This window comes from Hyla sarda, chromosome 5, assembly GCF_029499605.1.
Source record: "Hyla sarda isolate aHylSar1 chromosome 5, aHylSar1.hap1, whole genome shotgun sequence".
NCBI lineage: Eukaryota > Metazoa > Chordata > Amphibia > Anura > Hylidae > Hyla > Hyla sarda.
In genome coordinates, this window is record NC_079193.1 from 2,766,611 (window position 1) to 2,793,380 (window position 26,770).

At 48.9% G+C, this 26,770-nt stretch overlaps 1 protein-coding gene across 1 annotated transcript in view; it reads left to right on the top strand.

Annotated features, from left to right (window-relative positions):
* Nucleotides 1-26,770, top strand: part of LOC130272809 (protein Wnt-3a) — a 171,656-nt gene that overhangs the window by 132,685 nt on the left and 12,201 nt on the right. Inside the window, exon 2 of the mRNA XM_056518706.1 lies at nt 20,758-20,999. Within this exon, the coding sequence (XP_056374681.1) occupies nt 20,758-20,999 (242 nt within the window). The remainder of the gene's footprint in view (nt 1-20,757; nt 21,000-26,770) is intronic.

Consider the following 26,770-nt stretch of genomic DNA (forward strand, 5'->3'; position numbering starts at 1 on the left):
ATAGATCTCCTCTCCTCTGTATATATATATATATATATATATATATATATAGATCTCCTCTCCTCTGTATATATATATATATATATATATATATATACATATATATATATAGATCTCCTCTCCTCTGTATATATATATATATATATATAGATCTCCTCTCCTCTGTATATATATATATATATATATATATATATATATAGATCTCCTCTCCTCTGTATATATATATATATATATATATATATATATATATATATATATATAGATCTCCTCTCCTCTGTATATATATATATATATAGATCTCCTCTCCTCTGTATATATATATATTGCAGTAACACAGGTTTTGCTATACACATGTTTATTCCCTTTGTCTGTATTGGAACTAAACCAAAAAAGGAGGAAAAAAAGCAAATTGGGCATAATGTCACCAAACTCCAAAAATGGACTGGACAGAATTATTGGCCCCTTAAAAATTGTGGATAAATAAGATTGTTTCCAGCATGTGATGTTCCTTTATACTCACCTGGGGCAAGTAACAGGTGTGGGCAATATAAACATCACACCTGACAGCAGATAAAAAGGAGAGAAGTTCACTTAGTCTTTGCATTGTGCGTCTGTGTGTCACACTAAGCATGGACAACAGAAAGAGGAGAGAACTGTCTGAGGACTTGGGAACCAAAATTGTGGAAAATATCAACAATCTCCAGGTTACAAGTCCATCTCCAGAGATCTAGATATGTCTTTGACCACAGTGCGCAACATTATCAAGAAGTTTACACCCCATGGCACTGTAGCTAATCTCCCTGGGTGTGGACGGAAGAGAAAAACTGATGAAAGGTGTCACCGCAGGATAGTCCGGATGGTGGATAAGCAGCCCCAAACAAGTTCCAAAGATATTCAAGCTGTCCTGCAGGCTCAGGGAGAATCAGTGTCAGCGCAAACTATCCGTCCACATTTATATGAAATGAAACGCTATGGAGGAGACCCAGGAGGACCCCACTATGGAGGAAACCCAGGAGGACCCCACTATGGAGGAGACCCAGGAGGACCCCACTATGGAGGAGACCCAGGAGGACCCCACTATGGAGGAAACCCAGGAGGACCCCACTATGGAGGAGACCCAGGAGGACCCCACTATAGAGGAGACCCAGGAGGACCCCACTATGGAGGAGACCCAAGAGGACCCCACTATGGAGGAGACCCAGGAGGACCCCCACTATGGAGGAGACCCATGAGGACCCCACTATGGAGGAGACCCAGGAGGACCCCACTATGGAGGAGACCCAAGAGGACCCCACTATGGAGGAGACCCAGGAGGACCCCATTATGGAGGAGACCCAGGAGGACCCCACTATGGAGGAGACCCAGGAGGACCCCACTATGGAGGAGACCCAGGAGGACCCCACTATGGAGGAGACCCAGGAGGACCCCACTATGGAGGAGACCCAGGAGGACCCCACTATGGAGGAGACCCAGGAGGACCCCACTATGGAGGAGACCCAGGAGGACCCCACTATGGATGAGACCCAGGAGGACCCCACTATGGAGGAGACCCAGGAGGACCTCACTATGGAGGAGACCCAGGAGGACCCCACTATGGAGGAGACCCAGGAGGACCCCACTGCTGACACAGAGACATAAAAAACCAAGACTACATTTTACCAAAATGAACTTGAGTAACCAAAATCCTTCTGGGAAAACGTCTTGTGGACAGAATAGACAAGATAGAGCTTTTTGGTAAAGCCCATCATTCTACTGTTTACCGAAATGGAATGAGGCCTACAAAGAAAAGAGCACAGTACCTACAGTGACATATGGGGGAGGTCAGTGATGTTTTGGGTTGTTTTGCTGCCTCTGGCACTGGGGGTCTTGAATGTGTACAAGACATCATGAAATCTGAGGATCACCAATGGATTTTGGGTCGCACTGTACAGCCCAGTGTCAGAAAGCTGGGTTTGTGTCCGAGATCTTGGGTCTTCCAGCAGGACAATGACCCCAAACATACGTCATAAAGCCCCAGAAATGGATGACAACAAAGCGCTGGAGAGTTCTGAAGTGTCAGCAATGAGTCCAGATCTAAATCCCATTGATCACCTCTGGAGAGATCTTATAATTACTGTTGGGAAAAGGCGCCGTCCAATAAGAGACCGGGAGCAGTTTGTAAAGGAAGAGTAGTCCAACATTCCGGCTGAGAGGTGTAAGAAGCTTATTGATGCTTATAGGAAGAGTGCTCCAACATTCCGGCTGAGAGGTGTAAGAAGCTTATTGATGGTTATAGGAAGAGTGGTCCAACATTCCGGCTGAGAGGTGTAAGAAGCTTATTGATGCTGATAGGAAGAGTGGTCCAACATTCCGGCTGAGAGGTGTAAGGAGCTTATTGATGGTTATAGGAAGAGTGGTCCAACATTCCGGCTGAGAGGTGTAAGAAGCTTATTGATGCTGATAGGAAGAGTGGTCCAACATTCCAGCTGAGAGGTGTAAGAAGCTTATTGATGGTTATAGGAAGTCACTGATTTCACTTATTTTTTCCAAAGGGTGTGCAACGAAATATTAAATTAAGGGGCCAATAATTGTGTCCAGCCCATTTTTGGAGTTTGGTTACATTATGTCCAATTTGCTTTTTTTTCCTCCTTTTTTGGTTTAATTCCAATACACAAAGGGAATAAACATGTGTATAGCAAAACCTGTGTTACTGCAATCCTTTTCTGTGAGAAATACTTCATTTTATAGAAAAATTTCAAGGGGGCCAACAATTACGGCCATGACTGTATATAATGAGTGTATGATAGCGATATGTTGTATAGTGATAGGACTATATAATGTGTATGGTGGTGATATGTGGTATAGTGTGCATAGTGCTAGGGGTGGCACAGAGATATCTCCTACCCCATAATACAGATATATATATATATATATATATATATATATATATATATATATATACACACAGTGGGCAAAAAGTATTTAGTCAGCCCCCAATTGTGCAAGTTCTCCCCCTTATAAAGATGAGAGGCTGTAATTTCCATCATAGGTTATAACCTCAACTATGAGACAGAATGACAAAGACAAAAATCCATAACATCACATTGTCTGATTATTAAAGAATTTATTTGCAAATTATGGTGGAAAATAAGTATTTGGTCACCTACAAACAAGTAAGATTTCTGCCTCTCACAGATCTGTAACTTCTTCTATAAGAGTCTCCTCTGTCCTCCACTCGTTATCTGTATTAATGGCTCCTGTGTGAAACTTGTTATCAGTATAAAAGACACCTGTCCACAACCTCAAACAGTCACACTCCAAACTCCACTATGGCCAAGACCAAAGAGCTGGCGAAGGACATCAGAAACAAAATTGTAGACCTGCGCCAGGCTGGGAAGACTGAATCTGCAATAGGCAAGCAGCTTGGTGTGAAGAAATAAACTGTGGGAGCAATTATTAGAAAATGGAAGACGTACAAGACCACTGATAATCTCCCTCGATCTGGGGCTCCACGCAAGATCTCACCCCGTGGTGTCAAAATTATCACAAGAACGGTGAGAAAAAATCCCAGAACCACACGGGGGGACCTAGTGAATGACCTGTAGAGAGCTGGGACCAAAGTAACAAAGGCTACCATCAGTAACACACTACACCGCCAGGGACTCATCATGCAGTGCCAGACATGTCCCCCCACTTAAGCCAGTACATGTTCGGGCCCGTCTGAAGTTTGCTAGAGATCATTTGGATGAACCAGAAGAGTATTGGGAGAATGTCATATGGTCAGATAAAACCAAAGTAGAACTTTTTTGGTAAAAATCAACTCGTCGTGTTTGCATCCAAAGAACAGCATACCTACTGTGAAGCATCGGGGTGGAGACATCACGCTTTGGGGACGTTTTTCTGCCAAGGGACCAGAATGACTGATCCGTGTAAAGGAAAGAATGAATGGGGCCATGTATCATGAGATTTTGAGCTAAAACCTCCTTCCATCAGCAAGGGCATTGAAGATGAAACGTGGCTGGGTCTTTCAACATGACAATGATCCCAAACACACCGCCTGGGCAACGAAGGAGTGGCTTCATAAGAAGCATTTCAAGGTCCTGGAGTGGCCTAGCCAGTCTCCAGATCTCAACCCCATAGAAAACCTTTGGAGGGAGTAGAAAGTCCGTGTTGCCCAGCAACAGACCCAAAACATCACTGCTCTAGAGGAGATCTGCATGGAGGAATGGGCCAAAATACAATGAACAGTGTGTGAAAGCCGTGCACAACTGCACGGCTCCCCGCCACAGCGGGTTTGCGCAGGAGACGAGCGTGGACGCAGGACCTCAACCAGGTCTACAGACTGGACCACATGAGGCATTCCCAGCTCACTTTTTTATCTGTGTACTGTATCTAACTATGTCAGGCACAACCCAAGTCGCTACTGTATCGACGACTGGGACTTGACTTCATTTTTGCTCTATTAACAGAGTATTGATCTCTATATGCTAAACCTAATTGATTGAGTCACTGTCTCCTATTATTCCCCTGAGGAAGACATTTGACTGTTGTCAGAAACGCGTCGGGCTATATATTGGAGACGTGTAGACTGAGATAGTGACTATACACACTAGCATTTAGATTATGCAATTGTTTAATTATTGACTTTAACAGGAGTCTATCTTTTGCGTCTTTTTGGAGGGCAAACCACTTGCCCAATTATTTACTCATAATATACTATATGTGTTTTAGTGATGAACTAGTAAAAGTTCTGTTTTATGTCACTCCCCACCATATGCCATATTGATATAGACTGGGAGCACTGCATATCTGGGTATTTGGATACCTGACTTATCCTTTATTACTATTCATAGTTGAGGTTATAATCTATGATGATAATTACAGCCTCATCTTTATAAGGGGGAGAACTTGTACAATTGGGGGCTGACTAAATACTTTTTTGCCCCACTGTATTATATACAAGGTGATCCAAAATCAGGACGAACTTTAAAAATGAATAATTCGAAAATGAGTCAGGAAACAAAGATACGGTTTGCACCAAACGGATGGAAAGAAAACCGGGTTTTGTGTGGCAACGAAAAAAAAATAGTTCTGTTGGCGACCAACAGATGGCGCTATACAGTATTTAGTAGCATTTCTTGCATTAGGGCAGTCACATTTTGGCAGGTGGCATCTTTCAGTGCTGCTAGTGATGCCGGTTGGTCGCGGTACCCAGAGCCAAAAGCCACAGGGTGTCAAATCTGGAGATCTTGGAGGCCATGCGTGATTAAAGTTGCGAGTGATAATGCGATCTTCCCCAAATGTTGAGCGTAGCAGGCGTTGCACAGCCAGAGCAATATGAGGTGGCACTCCATCTTGCATGAAGGTGACTGTCTGGAGTGCCTGTCGCTGTAACAGTGCTACATATCGCTGACCAGTGACAGGAACTGTTTTGAAACCCGTCGCCAACGTTGGTCGCCAACAGAACTATTTTTTTTCGTTGCCGCACAAAACCCGGTTTCTTTTCCATCCGTTTGGTGCAAACCATATCTTTGTTTCTTGGTTCCTTTTCGAATTATTCCTTTTTAAAGTTCGTCCTGACTTTCGGATCATCTTGTATATATTTCTGTGACTACGTGAGGCTGAGATCATCATGTGAGGTGTTTTCAGCAGAGCACACATGTACCTGGTGTAGTATAAATGAAGCAGAGCTGACGTGTTGTGACAGTGGAGCAGCCTCCCCACAGTAACAATGTAGGAACATGGCCCCGGGCCGCAGCAGTCTGATGTCTAATGATATAGGTGAGCAGGAGGAATGCGTCAGCCGAGTCCTCACAGAAAGAAATCCCCTCCAGAAAGGACAATTCTGATGGATAATCTCTGGATCTAATGAATCTTCTCCACCCAGACATTTGCCATAATTTACCGCCATCTTCATACAGACCCATTGTGCGCTCCGCTCCTGACAGTTCTGGTGGAGCCGTCCGGGATGATTTTACAGGTTCCAAATAAAATTCCTTGTTAACTTCTCTTGATTTATGAAAACTGTAAAGTTGTCATAAAAAAATGTACAAATAAAAGTCTCTCCTGAGGAAGGAATAAGATGGAGGACGGAACGTGAAATGAAATGTACCCAGGGACTTGTAGGACACATGGGATGTGGGCAAAGTGAGTCCTGCACTCTCTAGGACAGTGGTCTCCAAACTGGGCAATGCTGGAAGTTCAAGTTTTACAGCATCTGGAGGTCCACAGTTGGAAACCACTGTTATGTCTTATGCTCCATCACTTGACCTCATCATCCTGGAGCTCCAGTGACCTCATCATCATGGAGCTCCAGTGACCTCATCATTCTAGTGCTCCAGTGATCTCATCATCCTAGTGCTCCAGTGACCTCATCATCATGGAGCTCCAGTGACCTCATCATCATGGAGCTCCAGTGACCTCATCATCCTGGCACTCCAGTGACCTCATCATCCTGGCACTCCAGTGACCTCATCATCCTAGTGCTCCAGTGACCTCATCATCCTGGCGCTCCAGTGACCTCATCATCCTGGCACTCCAGTGACCTCATCATCCTGGCACTCCAGTGACCTCATCATCCTAGTGCTCCAGTGATCTCATCATCCTAGTGCTCCAGTGACCTCATCATCCTGGCACTCCAGTGACCTCATCATCCTGGCACTCCAGTGACCTCATCATCCTGGAGCTCCAGTGACCTCATCATCCTGGAGCTCCAGTGACCTCATCATCCTAGTGCTCCAGTGACCTCATCATCCTGGCGCTCCAGTGGCCTCATCATCCTAGTGCTCCAGTGACCTCATCATCCTGGAGCTCCAGTGGCCTCATCATCCTAGTGCTCCAGTGACCTCATCATCCTGGCGCTTCAGTGACCTCATCATCCTGACACTCCAGTGACCTCATCATCCTGGCGCTCCAGCGATGTCATCATCCTAGTGCTCCAGTGACCTCATCATCCTGGCGCTCCAGTGACCTCGTCATCCTAGTGCCCCAGTGACCTCATCATCCTGGCGCTCCAGTGACCTCAGCATCATGGAGCTCCAGTGACCTCATCATCCTAGTGCTCCTGTGACCTCATCATCCTAGTGCTCCAGTGACCTCATCATCCTGGCGTTCCAGTGACCTCAGCATCATGGAGCTCCAGTGACCTCATCATCCTAGTGCTCCAGTGACCTCATCATCCTGGCGTTCCAGTGACCTCATCATCCTGGCGCTCCAGTGACCTCATCATCATGGAGCTCCAGTGACCTCATCATCCTAGTGCTCCAGTGACCTCATCATCCTGGCGTTCCAGTGACCTCATCATCCTAGTGCTCCAGTGACCTCATCATTCTAGTGCTCCAGTGACCTCATCATCCTGGAGCTCCAGTGACCTCATCATCCTAGTGCTCCAGCGATCTCATCATCCTAGTGCTCCAGTGACCTCATCATCCTGGCGTTCCAGTGACCTCATCATCCTGGCGCTCCAGTGACCTCATCATCATGGAGCTCCAGTGACCTCATCATCCTAGTGCTCCAGTGACCTCATCATCCTGGCGTTCCAGTGACCTCATCATCCTGGCGCTCCAGTGACCTCATCATTCTAGTGCTCCAGTGACCTCATCATCCTGGAGCTCTAGTGACCTCATCATCCTGGCGCTCCAGTGATCTCATCATCCTGGCGCTCCAGTGACCTCATCATCCTGGAGCTCTAGTGACCTCATCATTCTAGTGCTCCAGTGACCTCATCATCCTGGCGCTCCAGTGACCTCATCATCCTGGCGCTCCAGTTACCTCATCATCATGGAACTCCAGTGACCTCATCATCCTGGTGCTTCAGTGACCTCATTATCCTGGCATGGTTCCCATGATTCCATGTCTCTAGCACAGCTCTCCATCTAATTCCTAATCCGGCTATGGTTTCGTATCTCATTCCTAGTCTCCAGCATGGTCCTCCTCTCATTTCTGGACCCCATCATGGTCCTCTTATCTCTGATCCCCACCAAGGTCCTCCTCTCATCTCTGGACCCCACTCTGGTCTTCATCTCATCTCTGTACCCCACCATGGTCCCCCTCTCATCTCTGATCCCCATCAAAGTCCTACTCTCATCTCTGGACCCACAATGGTCCTCCTCTCTTCTCTGATCCTCCTCAAGGTCCTCCTTTCATCTCTGGACCCCACCATGGTCCTCCTCTCATCTCTGATTCCCACCATGGTCCTCCTCTCATCTCGGATCCCCACCATGGTCCCCCTCTCATCTCTGATGCTCATCAAGGTCCTCCTCTCTTCTCTGGACCCCACGCTGGTCCTCCTCTCATCTCTGATCTACACCATGGTCCTCCTCTCATCTCTGATCCCCACCATGGTCCTCCTCTAATCTCTGATTCCCCCCCATGGTCCGCCTCTCATCTCTGGACCGCACCATGGTCCTCCTCTCATCTCTGATCCCCAACAAGGTCCTCCTCTCATCTCTGGACCCCACCCTGGTCCTCCTCTCATCTCTGATCCCCACCTGGTCCTCCTCTCATCTCTGATTCCCACCATGGTCCTCCTCTCATCTCTGGGCCCCACCATGGTCCTCCTCTCATCTCTGATTTCCATCAAGGTCCCCCTCTCATCTCTGGACCCCACCCTGGTCCTCCTCTCATCTCTGGACCCCACCATGGTCCTCCTCTTATCTCTGGATCCCGCCTTGGTCTTCCTCTCATCTCTGGAACCTACCATGGTATTCCTCTCATCTCTGATCCCCAACAAGGTCCTCCTCTCATCTCTGGACCCCACCCTAGTCCTCCTCTCATTTCTGGACCCCACCATGGTCCTCCGCTCATCTCTGATTTCCATCAAGGTCCTCCTCTCATCTCTGGACCCCACCCTGGTCCTCCTCTCATCTCTGATCCCCACCATGGTCCTCCTCTCATCTCTGATTTCCATCACGGTCCTCCTCTTATCTCTGGACCCCACCCTTGTCCTCCTCTCATCTCTGATCCCCACCATGGTCCTCCTCTCATCTCTGATCCCCACCATGGTCCTCCTCTTATCTCTGGACCCCACCATGGTCCTCCACAAATCTCTGGACCCCACCATGGTCCCCCTCTTATATCTGGACCCCACCATGCTCCTCCTCTTATCTCTGGACCCCGCCTTGGTCCTCCTCTCATCTCTGGAACCTACCATGGTATTCCTCTCATCTCTGGACCCCACCATGGTCCTCCTCTCATCTCTGATCCCCACCATGGTCCTCCTATCATCTCTGATCCCCCCCATGGTCCACCTCTCATCTCTGGACCACTCCATGGTCCTCCTCTCATGTCTGATCCCCAACAAGGTCCTCCTCTCATCTCTGGACCCCACCCTGGTCCTCCTCTCATCTCTGATCCCCACCTGGTCCTCATCTCTGATCCCCACCACAGTCCTCCTCTCATTTCTGGACCCCACCATGGTCCTCCTCTCATCTCTGATTCCCACCATGGTCCTCCTCGAATCTCTGATCCCCAACATGGTCCTCCTCTCATCTCTGATCCCCACCATGGTCATCCTCGAATCTCTGATCCCCAACATGGTCCGCCTCTTATCTCTGGACACCACCATGGTCCCCCTCTCATCTCTGGACCACGCCATGGCCCTCCTATCATCTCTGATCCCCATCAAGGTCCTCCTCTCATCTCTGGACCCCACCTTGGTCCTACTCTCATCTCTGGACCCTGCAATGGTCCTCCTCTTATCTCTGGATCCCACCATGGTCCTCCTCTCATCTCTGGACCCCACCATGGTCCTTCTCTGGCCCTTTTCCCCATGGAGTGTATGGGCTTCACCATCTTCCATGTAATGTCAATAAGTGCTTCTCCCCCTTTATCTACCTTAAGATAAAGCAAGGTGGTGGTAATGGTGGTAACCAGTCATAGCAGATGGGCTCCATTATGATTTCTGCTGTCAAATCTCTTTTCCTCTGCACTTTCCATATGACCTTATATAACATGGATCCTACTAGAGAATATCATACAGTCCCCATTACCACCTATGAAGCTTCATACACTGCAAAAAAAAAAAAAAGGGGAACACTTAAACAACACAATGTTGTAACTCCAAGTCAATGACACTTGTGTGAAATCCCACTGTCCACTCAGGAAGAACACTGATTGACAATAAATTTCATGTGGAACAGACAACAGGAGGAAATTATAGGCAATTAGCAAGAAACCCCCAATAAAGGAGTGGTTCTGCAGGTGGTGACCACAGACCACTTCTCAGTTTCATCCTGGCTGATGTTTTGATCACTTTTGAATGCTGGCGGTGCTTTAACTCTTGTGGTAGCATGAGACAGAGTCTACAACCCACACAGACGGTTCAGGTAGTGCAGCTCATCCGGGATGGCACATCAATGCGAGCTGTGACAAGAAGGTTTGCTGTGTCTGTCAGCGTAGTGTCCAGAGCATGGAGGTGCTACCAGGAGACAGGCCAGTACATCAGGAGACGTGGAGGAGGCCGTAGGAGGGCAACAACCCAACAGCAGGACCACTACCTCCGCCTTTGTGCAAGGAGGAACAGGAGGAGCACTGCCAGGGCCCTGCAAAATGACCTCCTGCAGGCCACAAATGTGCAGGTGTCCACTCAAACGGTCAGAAACAGACTCCATGAGGGTGGTATGAGGGCCCGACGTCCACAGGTGGGGGTTGTGCTTACAGCCCAACACTGTGTAGGACATTTGGCATTTGCCAGAGAAGACCAAGATTGTCAAATTCGCCACTGGCACCCTGTGCTCTTCACAGATGAAAGCAGGTTCACACTGAGCACATGTGACAGACGTGACAGAGTCTGGAGACGCCGTGGAGAACGTTCTGCTGACTGCAACATCCTCCAGCATGACCGGTTTGGTAGTGGGTCTGTAATGGTGTGGGGTGGCATTTCTTTGGTGGGCCGCACAACCCTCCATGTGCTTGCCAGAGGTAGCCTGACTGCCATTAGGTACGAAGATGAGATCCTCAGACCCCTTGTGAGACCATATGCTGGTGCGGTTGGGTTCCTCCTAATACAAGACAATGCTAGACCTCATGTGGCTGGAGTGGGTCAGCAGTTCCTACAAGAGGAAGGCATTGATGCTATGGACTGGCCGCCCGTTCCCCTGAATCCGATTGAGCACATCTGGGACGTCTCACTCCATCCACCACAGACTGTCCAGGAGTTGGCGGATGCTTTAGTCCAGGTCTGGGAGAACATCCCTCAGGAGACCATCCTCCACCTCATCAGGAGCATGCCCAGGCGTTGTAGGGAGGTCATACGGGCACGTGGAGGCCACACACACTACTGAGCCTCATTGAGACTTGTATTAAGGACATTACATAAAGTGGGATCAGCCTGTAGTGGGGTTTTCCATATCCAGACCTCCAGGGGTTGGTACATTTCATTTGCATTGATAATTTTTGTGTGATTTTGTTGTCAGCGCATTCAACTATGTAAAGAGGAAAGGATTTCATACGATTAGTTCATTCAGATCTAGGATGTATTATGTTAGTGTTCCCTTTATTTTTTTGAGCAGTGTAAGTTCCCCCATATATCTTCTTAGCTCTACTATTATGATATATATCTGAGAGATACCATGTAGATCTTATAATGCTGCCATATACTTCTGTGGTGGCGGAATTGGGATCAAGCCTTGTGGGGGTGTAGGGTAGTTAGGGTGTTGCTGTTCAGAATAGTTAAGGGCGCTGTTAACCCTTGTCACTCATATTCTTGGTAGGCCTATTGCCACCCTTCCCAAGAGCAATAGGTGATGCAGAAATAAAGGATTGTCCACAACCGCTGTTAACTGAAAACTTGCAGGAACTTTTACTGAAGAATTTCTGTACATGCAGTAATAGTAATAGTCCAGATAACAGTCTCTATAGATATAGCTGAGCAGCGATTGACAGTCGGTTTGGATCAAATAAGCTCAATTTAGCTTCTTAAGGATTATATAGCAGAGATCTGCTGGATTTTAGGGTGCGTTTAGGTCCAGTGATCTTGCGATGAGTAGCGGGGAATTGCTTAGTCTATCTGCTATGTTAGAGGCCGAGGCCGCAAGGCTTTGGCCTAGTAAATCATCTTGTAAGCTGCGGAGGTCCTACCTCTTCCAGAGTCAGCAAGAGAGCGATCAAGATGGTGCAGGTCCCTTATATGGGCAGGGGCCGGACGTTTTGTATTGGTCCATAACAACTGTCACTCACCGTTACATTGCATTGTGGGTGAACACGTCACGGGAACCTCCAAAGGTCCTAAAGCAAAACCATAGAGTTCTAACCTAATCACGTGACCCGCAGGTCCTGCTACACTTGAACAGGTAGATAACTAAATATATACATATCTCTATACGTATACTTATATTGATAAGAACTGCTATATAGTAATCGACTAAGTGAGGGGTGACAAGGTGAAAACTACAGAAGAGGGACCCCGACGTCCTAGGGACTCTGACTATGGGGACCTCTATACATGTAACGTATACAATACGGTACCGGGACACCACAATTCTCTATTCCAATCGAGCTGCCTGGATACTAATAATCATGGGCGGTGATAGCCCCAGAGATGCTGAGGATGACTGTGACTACAGGAGTGACAACACTCTACCGCCAAACTGTTCACCTGCCTATGGGATCCTATCACCTGAGCGGTTTAATTAATTCTCCCTGTGAAACCTGATCCTGCAATAAAGAGGCGGTGGACGGGGGTCGCTATATGATACGCATTGTCTTGTGCTCGTGTCGGGGGCACATTAGCTGGGTGGGCACTTAAAGAAAGGTAAGAGGATAGTGTCAAGGTCATAAAAACAGGGCACGACGGGCGTCCTGGGTGACCCCTGCAAGAAGAAGCTGCAAACAGAGTAAATGGAACAATAGGGAGGTCAGGCCATTGTTCAGACTTCTGAGAGGGGATACCTGGGAGGTGCACGGTGTGACGGACACTTAATGACACGTCCCGCTGTGTGTGGGAGGATAATGGCCCCAGGAGGTTTGTCTTTGTATTGGGTTTATGTGCATAGAATGTGGGCCGGGCACTGGATATAGTAAAGGATGACCGTAACCCCACAATACAATAAGTGATGGTAGAGCTGGAAACAATGTATGGGACCCTCTCTGACTGCTGGTGGGTCTCCTTCATCCTGGGTTTGGTACTGCTCGGCCCGTCTTACCTCCCTATCCCATGAAGAAGGGGTTGGCCCATCTCGTGAGCGCCTTTGATTGGAAACGTGTACAACCAAGGTTAAAGTCCTGTGGAATAGAGTGCAAGAACTCCATTCCCATGAGTTCCTGCAAGACTTGAGCCCTGTGTACAACCTTAAAGGGGTACTCCACTGGCCAGCAATTGGAACTGAATGTTCCAAACACTGTTTTGCGTGCTGGGGGGTCAGCCACGCCCTTTGTGATGTCACGGTCATGCCCCCACAATGCAAGTCTATGGGAGGGGGCATGACGATAGTCACCCCCCCCCCATAGACTTACATTGATGGGTCGTGGCCGTGACATCATGTAACCCCCTCCTCATGTAATCTCCTTACTACTGGGGTGACACACTGTAACAAACCTCCTCCCCATGTAATCTCCTTACTACTGGGGTGACACACTGTAACAAACCCCCTCCTCATGTAATCTCCTTACTACTGGGGTGACACACTGTAACAAACCCCCTCCTCATGTAATCTCCTTACTACTGGGGTGACACACTGTAACAAACTCCCTCCTCATGTAATCTCCTTACTACTGGGGTGACACACTGTAACAAACCCCCTCCTCATGTAATCTCCTTACTACAGGGGTGACACACTGTAACAAACCTCCTCCTCATGTAATCTCCTTACTACTGGGGTGACACACTGTAACAAACCCCCTCCTCATGTAATCTCCTTACTACAGGGGTGACACACTGTAACAAACCTCCTCCTCATGTAATCTCCTTACTACTGGGGTGACACACTGTAACAAACCCCCTCCTCATGTAATCTCCTTACTACTTGGGTGACACAGTGTAACAAACCCCCTCCTCATGTAATCTCCTTACTACAGGGGTGACACACTGTAACAAACCCCCTCCTCATGTAATCTCCTTACTACTGGGGTGACACACTGTAACAAACCCCCTCCTCATGTAATCTCCTTACTACTGGGGTGACACACTGTAACAAACCTCCTCCTCATGTAATCTCCTTACTACTGGGGTGACACACTGTAACAAACCCCCTCCTCATGTAATCTCCTTACTACTGGGGTGACACACTGTAACAAACCCCCTCCTCATGTAATCTCCTTACTACAGGGGTGACACACTGTAACAAACCTCCTCCTCATGTAATCTCCTTACTACTGGGGTGACACACTGTAACAAACCCCCTCCTCATGTAATCTCCTTACTACTGGGGTGACACAGTGTAACAAACCCCCTCCTCATGTAATCTCCTTACTACAGGGGTGACACACTGTAACAAACCCCCTCCTCATGTAATCTCCTTACTACTGGGGTGACACACTGTAACAAACCTCCTCCTCATGTAATCTCCTTACTACTGGGGTGACACACTGTAACAAACCCCCTCCTCATGTAATTTCCTTACTACTGGGGTGACACACTGTAACAAACCCCCTCCTCATGTAATCTCACTACTACTGGGGTGACACACTGTAACAAACCCCCTCCTCATGTAATCACATTACTATTGGGGAGGAAGCTTAGCGGTTGTCAGGACCTAGAGATATGACGCTCTTGCCGTTGGCTGTCCGGTCGCACTGGCAGTTGTAGTTTTGCCCATTTCACTGTTTTGCCCATTTCACTGGACAGGGCCGGCTCCACCTATAGGCCAAGTAGGCAGCCGCCTAGAGCGCCCTGCCCTATGATCACCATCTATGATCTATGGTGGTGTCCCGGCATAGCCGTGAGTGATGAGTCTCTGGCTTCTTCGTTCCATTTCTTTGTTTCGGAGTCTTCTTCGCCCACAGTCTTATGGAAGTTTGATATTTTTACGGACGGGATCCTCACATAACTGCAGCTGCACCACAAACACGTTCTGCGGCAGGAGAATAAACCGTAGGGTGACGTCTCCATCCAGTGACGAGGAGCAACCAAGGGCATTAAGGAGCATTAGAGCCGCTTCGTAGAGCGGCTTCTCTCGGATTTCGCTCTATGCTCATTATTTACTTTGGCAGCGGCTCTGAAGGCCCAGAGAGCGCAGCTCTGCCAGTCATTGCTGGTGAATGCTGAGGAGTGAGCAGCCGAGGCTGAGCCGGATCTTAGTCTTCTCCAGTTATACATTTGGAGGGGTCCTCTTCATTGTGGGGGGTTTGCACAGATCACATAGTGGCGCATACAACACTCCGAGCCAGGCATTGGCCCTTTTCTGCAGCTCCTCCTAGAGGGTAACAGAAGCTGCAGCTGCATCCCCCTCCTCATTCCAGCCCTCTAACAGCATGCAGTCAAATAGATACACAGAGAAAAACTGCAGCTTCTCTTCCTGTATCTATTAGATTACATGATGTTGGAGGGGTGCAGTGAGGAGGGAGCTGCAGCTTCTCTCTTGGTATCTAATAGACTGCATGCTGTTAGAAGGAAGGAGTGAGGAGGGGGATGCAGCTGCAGCTTTTCTTTCTGTATCAAATTACATGACGTTGGAGTGGTGGTGGAATGAGTGCAGCTGCAGCTTCTCTCTATTACACTGCATGATGTTGGAGAGGTGGAGTGAGGAGGGGGATGCAGCTGCAGCTTATCTCTATCTATTACACTGCATGATGTTGGAGGGGTGGAGTTAGGAGGGGGATGCTGCTGCAGCTTCTCTCTGTCTATTAGACTGCATGATGTTGGAGAGGTGGCGTGAGGAGGGGGATGCTTCTGCAGCTTCTCTCTATCTATTAGACTGCATGATGTTGGAGAGGTGGAGTGAGGAGGGGGATGCTGCTGCAGCTTCTCTCTATCTATTAGACTGCATGATGTTGGAGAGGTGGAGTGAGGAGGGGGATGCTGCTGCAGCTTCTCTCTATCTATTAGACTGCATGATGTTGGAGAGGTGGAGTGAGGAGGGGGATGCTGCTGCAGCTTCTCTCTATTAGACTGCATGATGTTGGAGAGGTGGAGTGAGGAGGGGGATGCTGCTGCGGCTTCTCTCTGTCTATTAGACTGCATGATGTTGGAGAGGTGGAGTGAGGAGGGGGATGCTGCTGCAGCTTCTCTCTATTAGACTGCATGATGTTGGAGAGGTGGAGTGAGGAGGGGGATGCTGCTGCGGCTTCTCTCTGTCTATTAGACTGCATGATGTTGGAGAGGTGGAGTGAGGAGGGGGATGCTGCTGCGGCTTCTCTCTGTCTATTAGACTGCATGATGTTGGAGAGGTGGAGTGAGGAGGGGATGCTGCTGCAGCTTCTCTCTATCTATTAGACTGCATGATGTTGGAGAGGTGGAGTGAGGAGGGGGATGCTGCTGCAGCTTCATCTCCCTCTCACAGCATGCATCCTCAGATAAATAGGAAATCTGCAGCAGTGTCCCCACCTCTTCCCCATCACGACTTCCTCACTTGCTCCCCCTATCTATTATTTGCTGCATTACACTAGATGGATTTTTGGTGACTTGTTTGTGAGCAGAAACAGGATCCTCGCAGGGAAAGGGACCAGGATTCTGCGCTCCCCTGATATATATCACAAGGTTCCCTATATTCATATATAATAGTGATTTATGCAATAAATGATGATGATGATGCATTTAGAGGGGTCTGGAGGACAATCTTGTGAATCACGTATAAAGTTCTGTGTGACACTTAAGACTTGTCTATGCAGAAGGATCAGGATCCTGCAGTGAAATATTGGTGCTACAGTAATGTTAGGAGACCCCTTTCATAGCCCAGCCTATGGGGCGGTGTTTCCCAACCAGGTTGCCTCCAGCTGTTGCAGAACTACAACTTCCAGCATGCCCGGACAGCCTTTGGCTGTCCAGGCATGATGGGAGTTGTAGTTTTGCAACAGCTGGAGGCGCCCTGGTTGGAAAACACTGCTATGGGGGGTCCTCTTATGGGGGTGGTCCTCTTATGGGGGGTCCTCCTAAGGGGGTCCTCTTATGGGGGTGGTGCTCTTAGGGAGGTCCTCTTAGTTCTATATCATGTGACCCTGATGGCGTTTTATCTTCTCCCTCTATAATATCTGCTGAGATACACAAGAGGGAGGGACGAGGCAGCAAACAGCTGGGAGCGAGAGCGCAGGTCGGGTCAGACCGGTCGGGAGAGGTGGAAATTTCTCCAATTATTGCAGCAAGCCGCGGCCTGTAAAATTATATCAATTTGTTCTCTTCCTAAGACTCTGTGGTGTGAGATCACAAGGTTGTATAATGCGGGTGAGTCACTTCCGTGGATGAGGCCAGGGATCATGCAGGGCTATGGAGTCCACGTATCCCCCTAGTGCAGACCCAGCTGTCAGCGGGGGGATTACAGAGACCCCCAGGACTCCCCATACACGGCAGCCACAGATGCGCCATTGTTAGTGATGATAATCTCATCGCAAGTCAAGTGTGTCCATGATTTCATGCAGGTACCTATAGGTCTGTTCATCCTGATCTCCCTGGTTCAGGAATAGAAAGAAAAATGACTGACTCAGTGGAACAGCAATGGGAGGCAGGTGGGTGCTGTACCTGTCCGGGACAATGCAGGTTTTAGAGAACCATTTTTCACTACCCTATTGAAGTGTTATCAGCTACTACATCCAGTCACAGGAGCAGATAGAGCACCTCTACATGGAGGAGAACAGAGGAGTCTGGAGGAGGAGGACAGAGGAGTCAGGAGGAGGAGGACAGAGGAGTCTGGAGGACAGAGGAGTCTGGAGGAGGAGGACAGAGGAGCCTGGAGGAGGAGGACAGAGGAGTCTGGAGGAGGAGGACAGAGGGGTATGGAGGGGGACAGAGGAGTCAGGAGGAGGAGGACAGAGGAGTCTGGAGGACAGAGGAGTCTGGAGGAGGAGGACAGAGGAGTCTGGAGGAGGAGGACAGAGGAGTCTGGAGGACAGAGGAGTTTGGAGGAGGAGGACAGAGGAGTCTGGAGGACAGAGGAGTCTGGAGGAGGAGGACAGAGGGGTATGGAGGGGAACAGAGGAGTCTGGAGGAGGAGGACAGAGGAGTCTGGAGGACAGAGGAGTCTGGAGGAGGAGGACAGAGGAGCCTGGAGGACAGAGGAGTCTGGAGGAGGAGGACAGAGGAGTCTGGAGGAGGAGAAAATAGGAATCTGGAGGAGGAGGACAGAGGAGTCTGGAGGAAGAGGACAGAGGAGTCTGGAGGACAGAGGAGTTTGGAGGAGGAGGACAGAGGAGCCTGGAGGAGGAGGACAGAGGAGTCTGGAGGAGGAGGACAGAGGAATCTGGAAGAGGAGAACAGAGGAGTCTGGAGGAGGAGGACAGAGGAGTCTGGAGGAGGAGAACACAAGAGTCTGGAGGAGGAGGACAGAGGAGCCTGGAGGAGGAGGACAGAGGAGTCTGGAGGAGGAGGACAGAGGGGTATGGAGGGGGACAGAGGAGTCTGGAGGAGGAGGACAGAGGAGTCTGGAGGACAGAGGAGTCTGGAGGAGGAGGACAGAGGAGCCTGGAGGAGGAGGACAGAGGAGTCTGGAGGAGGAGGACAGAGGAATCTGGAAGAGGAGAACAGAGGAGTCTGGAGGAGGAGGACAGAGGAGTCTGGAGGAGGAGAACAGAAGAGTCTGGAGGAGGAGGAGGACAGAGGAGCCTGGAGGAGGAGGACAGAGGAGTCTGGAGAAGGAGGACAGAGGACAGAGGGGTATGGAGGGGGACAGAGGAGTCTGGAGGAGGAGGACAGAGGAGTCTGGAGGGGGACAGAGGAGTCTGGAGGAGGACAGAGGAGTCTGGAGGGGGACAGAGGGGTCTGGAGGAGGAGGACAGAAGAGTCTGGAGGAGGAGGACAGAGGAGTCTGGAGGGGGACAGAGGGGTCTGGAGGAGGAGGACAGAGGAGTCTGGAGGAAGAGGACAGAGGAGTCTGGAGGACAGAGGGGTCTGGAGGAGGAGGACAGAGGAGTCTGGAGGAGGAGGACAGAGGAGTCTGGAGGGGAACAGAGTGGTCTGGAGGAGGAGGACAGAGGAGTCTGAAGGAGGAGGACAGAGGAGTCTGGAGGAGGAGGACAGAGGAGTCTGAAGGAGGAGAACAGAGGAGTCTAAAGGAGGAGGACAGAGGAGTCTGGAGGAGGGCAGAGGGATCTGGAGGAGGAGGACACAGGAGTCTGGAGGAGGACAGTGGAGTCTGGAGGAGGAGGACAGAGGAGTCTGAAGGAGGAGGACAGAGGAGTCTGGAGGAGGAGGACAGAGGAGTCTGAAGGAGGAGAACAGAGGAGTCTAAAGGAGGAGGACAGAGGAGTCTGGAGGAGGGCAGAGGGGTCTGGAGGAGGAGGACACAGGAGTCTGGAGGAGGACAGTGAAGTCTGTAGGAGGAGGACAGAGGAGTCTGGAGGAGGACAGAGGGGTCTGGAGGAGGAGGACAGAGGAGTCCTGAGGAGGAAGACAGAGGAGTCTGGGGGGGGGGCAGAGAAGTCTGGATGAGTATGGAGGAGTCTTGAGGAGAACGGAGGGATCTAGAGGGGTACAGAGGAGTCTGAAAGAGGAGGACAGATAAGTCTGCAAGGGACAAAGGAATCTGGAAGAGGATGAAGGGGTCTGTAGACAAGGACAGGGTAATCCTCCACTCCCCATCCACAATAATGAATGGGGGATCATTCGGTAACAGCTGTTTTGTGTATATGGACGACTTTAGTGCCAGGTTCTCCTGCAGGTTACTGCTGACTATAGTAGACAATGTATGATCGGCTTATTTTTGCAGATAAACTCTGTGGTTCAGGGCCTGTATGTTGCCCCCCCCCCCCCCCCCCCCCGTGGATTTGGTAATGTGAATATATCATCGGTTTCATTCGCCAGATATCTGATATCTACAGCTCCAGGTCAGGTCCAAACACATGAATAACAGTATGTGGAGTCTCCATGTACGTTGTGTCATCCGGGCGTTGGCGCTCTACCACCCACATACATAAGCAGATCCGGCCTCCTGCCATCACGGCCTGGTTATGAAATGATGAGTGGTTGTCGGAGCATTGGCCGAGAGTTAGCTCTAGTGTAGAAACCTGCCCGGCAACTCAACCCGGCCTATGGGTAAAACAGGAGGTAACGGAAAAATAACGACATTCGTAGTAACCTTGGGGTTGGTAGAGAAATGGAATCCCAATTCAGGATCATTGAACACAGATATTAAGAGGAATGAGGACAACCTGAGATGGGACGCCATGATTTACCCCCACATTTCCACCCCCATTCCTAGTAGACGTCTGGTGGTGTTCACACTCCACTTACCCATAAGATGGCGACTGATAGAGTCCACACTGCCCTTTAGGCCAACCTCTGTTAGTTGTGGTCGACATATGAGGTCTACAGACGTGATGACTTCATCATCCACCAATCATGAAATCAGAACTCTCTATCAGGGAAGTGCACAAACATTTTGGGGGGGCAGGAACTGAAATAAAAAAAAAAAAGGGCACTTCTTATAATTATTTATATAAATGCCCACATAATAATGCCAGACTGCCCAGGGCACAGAGGAACGTCAACAGGGCAGGGGCTCAAGCCCCCATTCTAGTCAACCTGTGCATGTCCCTGCTCTCTATATAAAGCCGTCCTGTGTTCTTGTCTATTACATCACTAGAGGATAACCTGGGAAGGGGCTGGCCTTCCACCGATGACCTCATCATACACATGACCTCACCTATCATAGCACTAACGCACTTGACATATTTTACGTTTCTTTCTTTTCCCAGGTCGTTGGCTGTCGGTCCTCAGTATTCATCCCTAGGAACGCAGCCCATCCCATGTGGCACCATTCCAGGTCTTGTCGCCAAACAGATGCGCTTCTGCCGGAATTACATGGAGATAATGCCCAGCGTGGCCGAAGGGGTCAAAATCGGCATCCAGGAATGTCAGCATCAGTTCCGGGGGAGGAGGTGGAATTGTACCACAGTGAATGACAACCTGGCAATTTTCGGGCCGGTCCTGGATAAAGGTAAAGATAGTTCCGTGTTTTATGCTTGAATCAGTCTTGATAGAGTTATGATGTCATAATATAGTTATGATGTCATAATATACGAAGAAGTCTCATCCAGCATAAAACGGTCAAGACAAATTATTTTGAGTGTCAAAGCAGAATGAGGGATGGCACCACCAGACTTCGCTAAAGAATCAGTTGTGGAAACACGGTAGACGGCCAGGCAGAGGTCCTACACACATTTGAGAGTCTCTGGAAGTGCTAGGATATGTTTAAAGGGGTACTCCGCCCCTAGACATCTTATCCCTTATACAAAGGATAGGGGATAAGATGTCTGATCACGGGGGTCCCGCCGCTGGGGTCCCCCACAATCTCCGCTGCAGCACCCCAGACATCCGGTGCACAGAGCGAACTTCGCTCCATGACAAATTACTGGCGATGCAGGGCGGAGGCTTGTGGCGTCACAGCCACGCCCCCTCAATGCAAGTCTATGGGAGGGGGCGCGGCTGTGACGCTACAAGCGGGGTGTGGCCATGACGTCACGAACCTCCGGCGCTGCACCCAAGACACTCTAAACAAATGCCGGGTGCAGCAGGGAGATTGCGGGGGATAAGATGTCGGATCACGGGGGTCTCAATATAGGGGATAAGATGTCTGATCACGGGGGTCCCGCCGCTGGGGGCCCCCACGATCTCCGCTGCGGCACCCCAGACATCCAGTGCACAGAGCAAACTTCGCTCCATGACAAATGACTGGCGATGCAGGGCAGAGGCTTGTGACATCACGGCCACGCCCCCTCAATGCAAGTCTATGGGAGGGGCCGTGACAGCCGCCACGCCCCCTCCCATAGACTTGCATTGAGGGGGCGTGGCTGTGACGCCACAAGCGGGGTGTGACCGTGATGTCACGAGCCTCCGGCATTGCAACCGACACTCTAAACAAATGTCCGGTGCAGCAGGGAGATTGCGGGGGCCCCCAGCGGCGGGACCCCTGCAATCAGACATCTTATCCCCTATCCTTTGGATAAGATGTCTAGGGAGGGAGTATCCAGGCCTGAGCAAATATAGTACGACAAAGCAAAGTATCCTGCACTCACCGCTAAGTAGGTGACTCGAAGCTCCAATGTAGAGGGCACCGGAGGACCAGGTCTGCAGACTTGGGTGGGTGCTCAGAGCTCTGCAGACCTGGTCCTCCGCGGTGCCCTGTACATTGGAGCTTCGAGTCACCTACTTAGCGGTGAGTGCAGGATACTTTGCTTTGTCGTACAAATTATTTTGAGATGTCATATCCCTTGTTGGAGGATTTTGCCCGGTCCGGACTCCTCCATAGACTCTAATCAGGGTCTTCCGAGGTTCTTACCTGTGGGTCTCGGGCCTTACATGGTTTTGAAGCCCCAATGTTCCCAGTCTTTTCTTTTTTGGACGCACTTTACATTTTCGACTAGGAAGCAGAATTAGGGACATGAAGGAGCCTCTGAGTAGCACAGTCCCCCCCATTGTTGGTGACTTGTGCCCCTTACATTAGTGTACAGATCAAGGGTCTTGGGCGCCGGAGAATGAGCCGCCTGTTACCCCCGAATATTCCTCAATGCCTTTATTTTAAGTCTTTTTTGTGCCTGTGTTATTATATTAGTCACAGCTCATTACGGCCGCTAATCGAGTCGTCCTTGGGAGAATATTCAGTCAGAAGGGGAAAGACACAGCGCGGCGCGATTCACGGAGAAATGGCACAATTTCTCTTCTAAGGGCGACAAATTGTGTTTTGTTTTTTGAGAGTTCTTTTTGTTGTTCAGCTTTATGGTGCCCATTATTGTAGAGTGACTTCTGACTATTATAAGTTCTCATCCTTCAGATCGGCTGGGTTCTCTATCTAGAATATCTGGTGTTATTCATGTCATCAAGTCAGAAGGTTATTGTTTTAGTAATTCTGGATGCGTCTCGACCCACCGCAGCCACGGAGATCTGGTTGGGGGCTTTTAGCATTATTTATTATTATTGATTATTATAGTAAAGCACTATGACTTCATTCCTTAGAAGGAACTAAAGTATATCAGGAGGAGGTTGGTGCCATAAATCAGTACAAAATGTAGAGGTTTAAGTTGTGAAATTTCAAGAGTGGGATATAATAAGGAGCCAAGAGCTAAAAGTATCCACAGCCGCCACGCTATATCCATAGCCCCCCCTCTATATCCACAGCCGCCCCTCTATATCCACAGCCCACCTCTATATCCACAGACCCCCCATCTCCACAGCTGACCCTCTATATCCACAGACCCCCCCATCTCCACCCCCTCACATCTCCACAGCCGCCCCTCTATATCCACAGCCCACCTCTATATCCACAGACCCCCCCATCTCCACAGCCGACCCTCTATATCCACAGACCCCCCCATCTCCACCCCCACATCTCCACAGCCGCTCCTCTATATCCACAGCCCACCTCTATATCCACAGACCCCCCCATCTCCACAGCCGACCCTCTATATCCACAGACCCCCCCATCTCCACAGCCACCCCTCTATATCCACAGACCCCCCCATCTCCACAGCCACCCCCCCCACACATCTCCACAGCCACCCCTCTATAGCCACAGGCACCCCTCTCTATCCACAGCCACCCCTTGGTTAAGGCTTCTGCTCACATCTTCATAATCTTGTATGGACTGGTTGCTTGGTTTCCTGGTAGTTTAGCTTCTTCATGTCCTGGTAAACTGATTTATTTGGTTAGCGTCTTGGTGCACTGGTTGGTTATTTGTTTGTTGGTTAGCTTCTTCATATCCTGGTAGATTTGTTGGTTGTAGATTAACTGGTTGGTTATATTCATCATGTCCTGGGGTAGACTAGTTGGATGGTTGGTTATATTCTTCATGTCCTGGTAGACTAGTTGGATGGTTGGTTATATTCTTCATGTCCTTGGGTAGACTAGTTGGATGGTTGGTAATATTCTTCATGTCCTGGTAGACTGGTTGGTTGATGGGTGAATGGCTGTTTGTCTTGTCTTGTGTTGTTTTTTTTGGGGGGTTGAGAAGGTAGGTTAGTAACTGAAATGGCTCATTGGTTCTGATGTTTAATTGTCTTTGCTGGTGCCAGTTATCGGTTTGGCCTCCATCTGGCACAAGAGCCTTCAGGCATCTACAACCTCTGCACAGCCCAAAACTCACCGAAAACTCCTAAACTCTAACATTGTATATGCTGAAAAAGGTCTTGTCAAGGATTTTCCATCTATGATTGATGTACTAGGAGAAGAATTCTGTCAGAGGACGTGTGACGGCTCATAGCGACAGTGAATTATTTCATATTTACTGAGAAGTTACTTAGATTCTTCACTTAGATAAGTAAAATACTGACAGATACAGGTCGAGGCAAGAACTATGCATCCTACAAAATGACCACCGCGTCTGGATTCAAACCTAAGCCAGAGGAGACATACTGCAACATAAGGGTGTGTAATAAAATATTACATTATAAGTGATGTCATACAGGGGGCGGGGCTGTGATTATGTCTCAAACATGATATCGGGGCTTGTCAGCAGTAATAGATGAATAGTTGTTCCAGTAGTATTGTTTTGGATGCGTTCCAAGTGACCGCTCTAGGTTGATGTCCTGCTCCAAATTAGGTAATACGTGCACGGAGAAAAACACATTGACACACGATTGAGTCAAAATGGTTCTCTGATTTATTGTATAGCGTACACACAAGATATATGCTTCAGTAGGGCACAGCACATTGTGTAAGCATTCTAGTTGGTTAGCAGACTACTTTACGTAAGCATTGCATCATATTTTCTCTGTACAAAAAGGGGAAGGGGATGGTCCCACAGGGCATAGTACAGGATGCAAACACCATCTCAGAAGAATGATCTTCACATTGTATGTATTATCCATAACAGTATAAGGTGTGAGAATCACAATGGCGATAGCTACAATAATACAAGAATGATGTTTGGTGGGTAGAGTTGCCCTTTAAAGGGGTACTCTGCTGCCCCAGCATTCGGAACATTCTGTTCCGAACACTGGGTGGGGGCTGTGGGGGAGGTTGTGACTTCACAGCCTTGCTCCTCGTGACGTCACTCCTTGCCCCCTAAATGCAAGTCTATGGGAGGGGGCGTGGCAGTGCCACTGCCACACTCCCTCCCATAGACTTGCATTGAGTGGGTGTGGTGAGACCTCACAAGAGGTGCGGCCATGACATCACGATCCCCTGCAGCCTGCACCCCGTTTTCGGAACAAAATGTTTTGAACGCTGGGGCAACGGAGTACCCCTTTAAAGATATCACAGGGTAATAGAACTATACATACTATAGTGAGATTATAGAACAGAAGGGGGTCACGTGACACAGCTGGACCTTGCGAGTTCTTAGTTAACCAGTCAGAGTCTCAAGGCTTTAACTTTTCCTTCCCCGGTTCACGTTCTGGAGGTGACAAGTTGTAAGGTTCAGTGGGGGCTGAAAAGATGACCCCAGAATCCAGGTTACGACCCGCGACCTGTGGAAGAGGAATAGTGACCGTTCAGGATGTGTTCGGGGGCCCTTCTTTTGATAAATCCGTGTTCCTCTTTTCTGCGGGAGGCGATGGCACCAGCATTATCTGAAAAAAAAGTTTCTGTAGAAGAAGTTGACGGGAGACCCCGGTCCACTCCCTGCTGGGATCTGCCGCAAGCACAATATCTCCCAGACCATGAGATTAAGCCCGAGAGAAAAAAAGTGAGAACGCTCGCCCACAATTCACACGCCCTTTAGATTGTTTTATTAAACCATTTCAATAGGGATTTCCCTTTTGGCCAACAACGAGGCCCTCCGAATGCATAGTTCTAGGTTGCTATGACTTAGTTGGTCCTTGCTAATCACTGCTGAGGGTGAATTTCATATAAAATATCTGGGGCCATTGTGCGTCTAATGTGGCGTGACAGTGCCAACACAAAGGGGGATTCATTCTCCCAGCAGGTAATAAGGACGATTTGCCATACCGGTCGGGCAGGGTTAAGGGGAATTGTCACATGTGATCAGACCCCTTAAACACAACCTCCCATTCAGTCCTCAGGTGGGCCTGGTGCAGCCCTATTGTCCCAACACTTTCCTCCCAATTTTCACTTGTCACGAGCAGAAATTATATTGACCAAGGGATGGAATCTGAGACCTTTTCACCCCCCATCGTCCTATACTCTCAACGGGCGCTGATGACATTTTTCTTCCGCTATCACTTTTTGGATTTTTTTTATCTAAACTTGATCTGTGAATAGGTTGGATGCACCATTTTTTTCCCCCAATAGGACCAGTGTTCCAGAATTTTCTACTTACGAGAGGTAGAACCTGCACAATATATACAATGATGGGAGTGACTGTCCAAAGGGAAATTTGTTCATTCCTAACAATATGGCTCAGGCGTTTTCTGAAGTGATCATATTATTGGAGAACAACAGAAAGTTCTCTGACCGTACCTGATGCCAAACAGAAAATAGACGGTCACAGGTTGTCACTCTCTGAGTTGCATAATTGTGTTATGACATTAGAGACATCATATATCTAACTCCTGAGGACATCATGAGACCCATAGAATATCATAGGAACCATTAGACATTATAGAACATTATAGGACCCATATGACATTATAGAACATTACAGGACCCATAGGATATCATGAGACCCATAGGACCTCATAAGACTTATAATTCCTGAAAGATCTAACCCCTTAGGACATCAAAGGACCCAAAGAACATCATAGGAACCATTAAACTTTATAGAACACTATAGACCCATAGGACATCATGGGCTTAAACATTATCATATGAGTA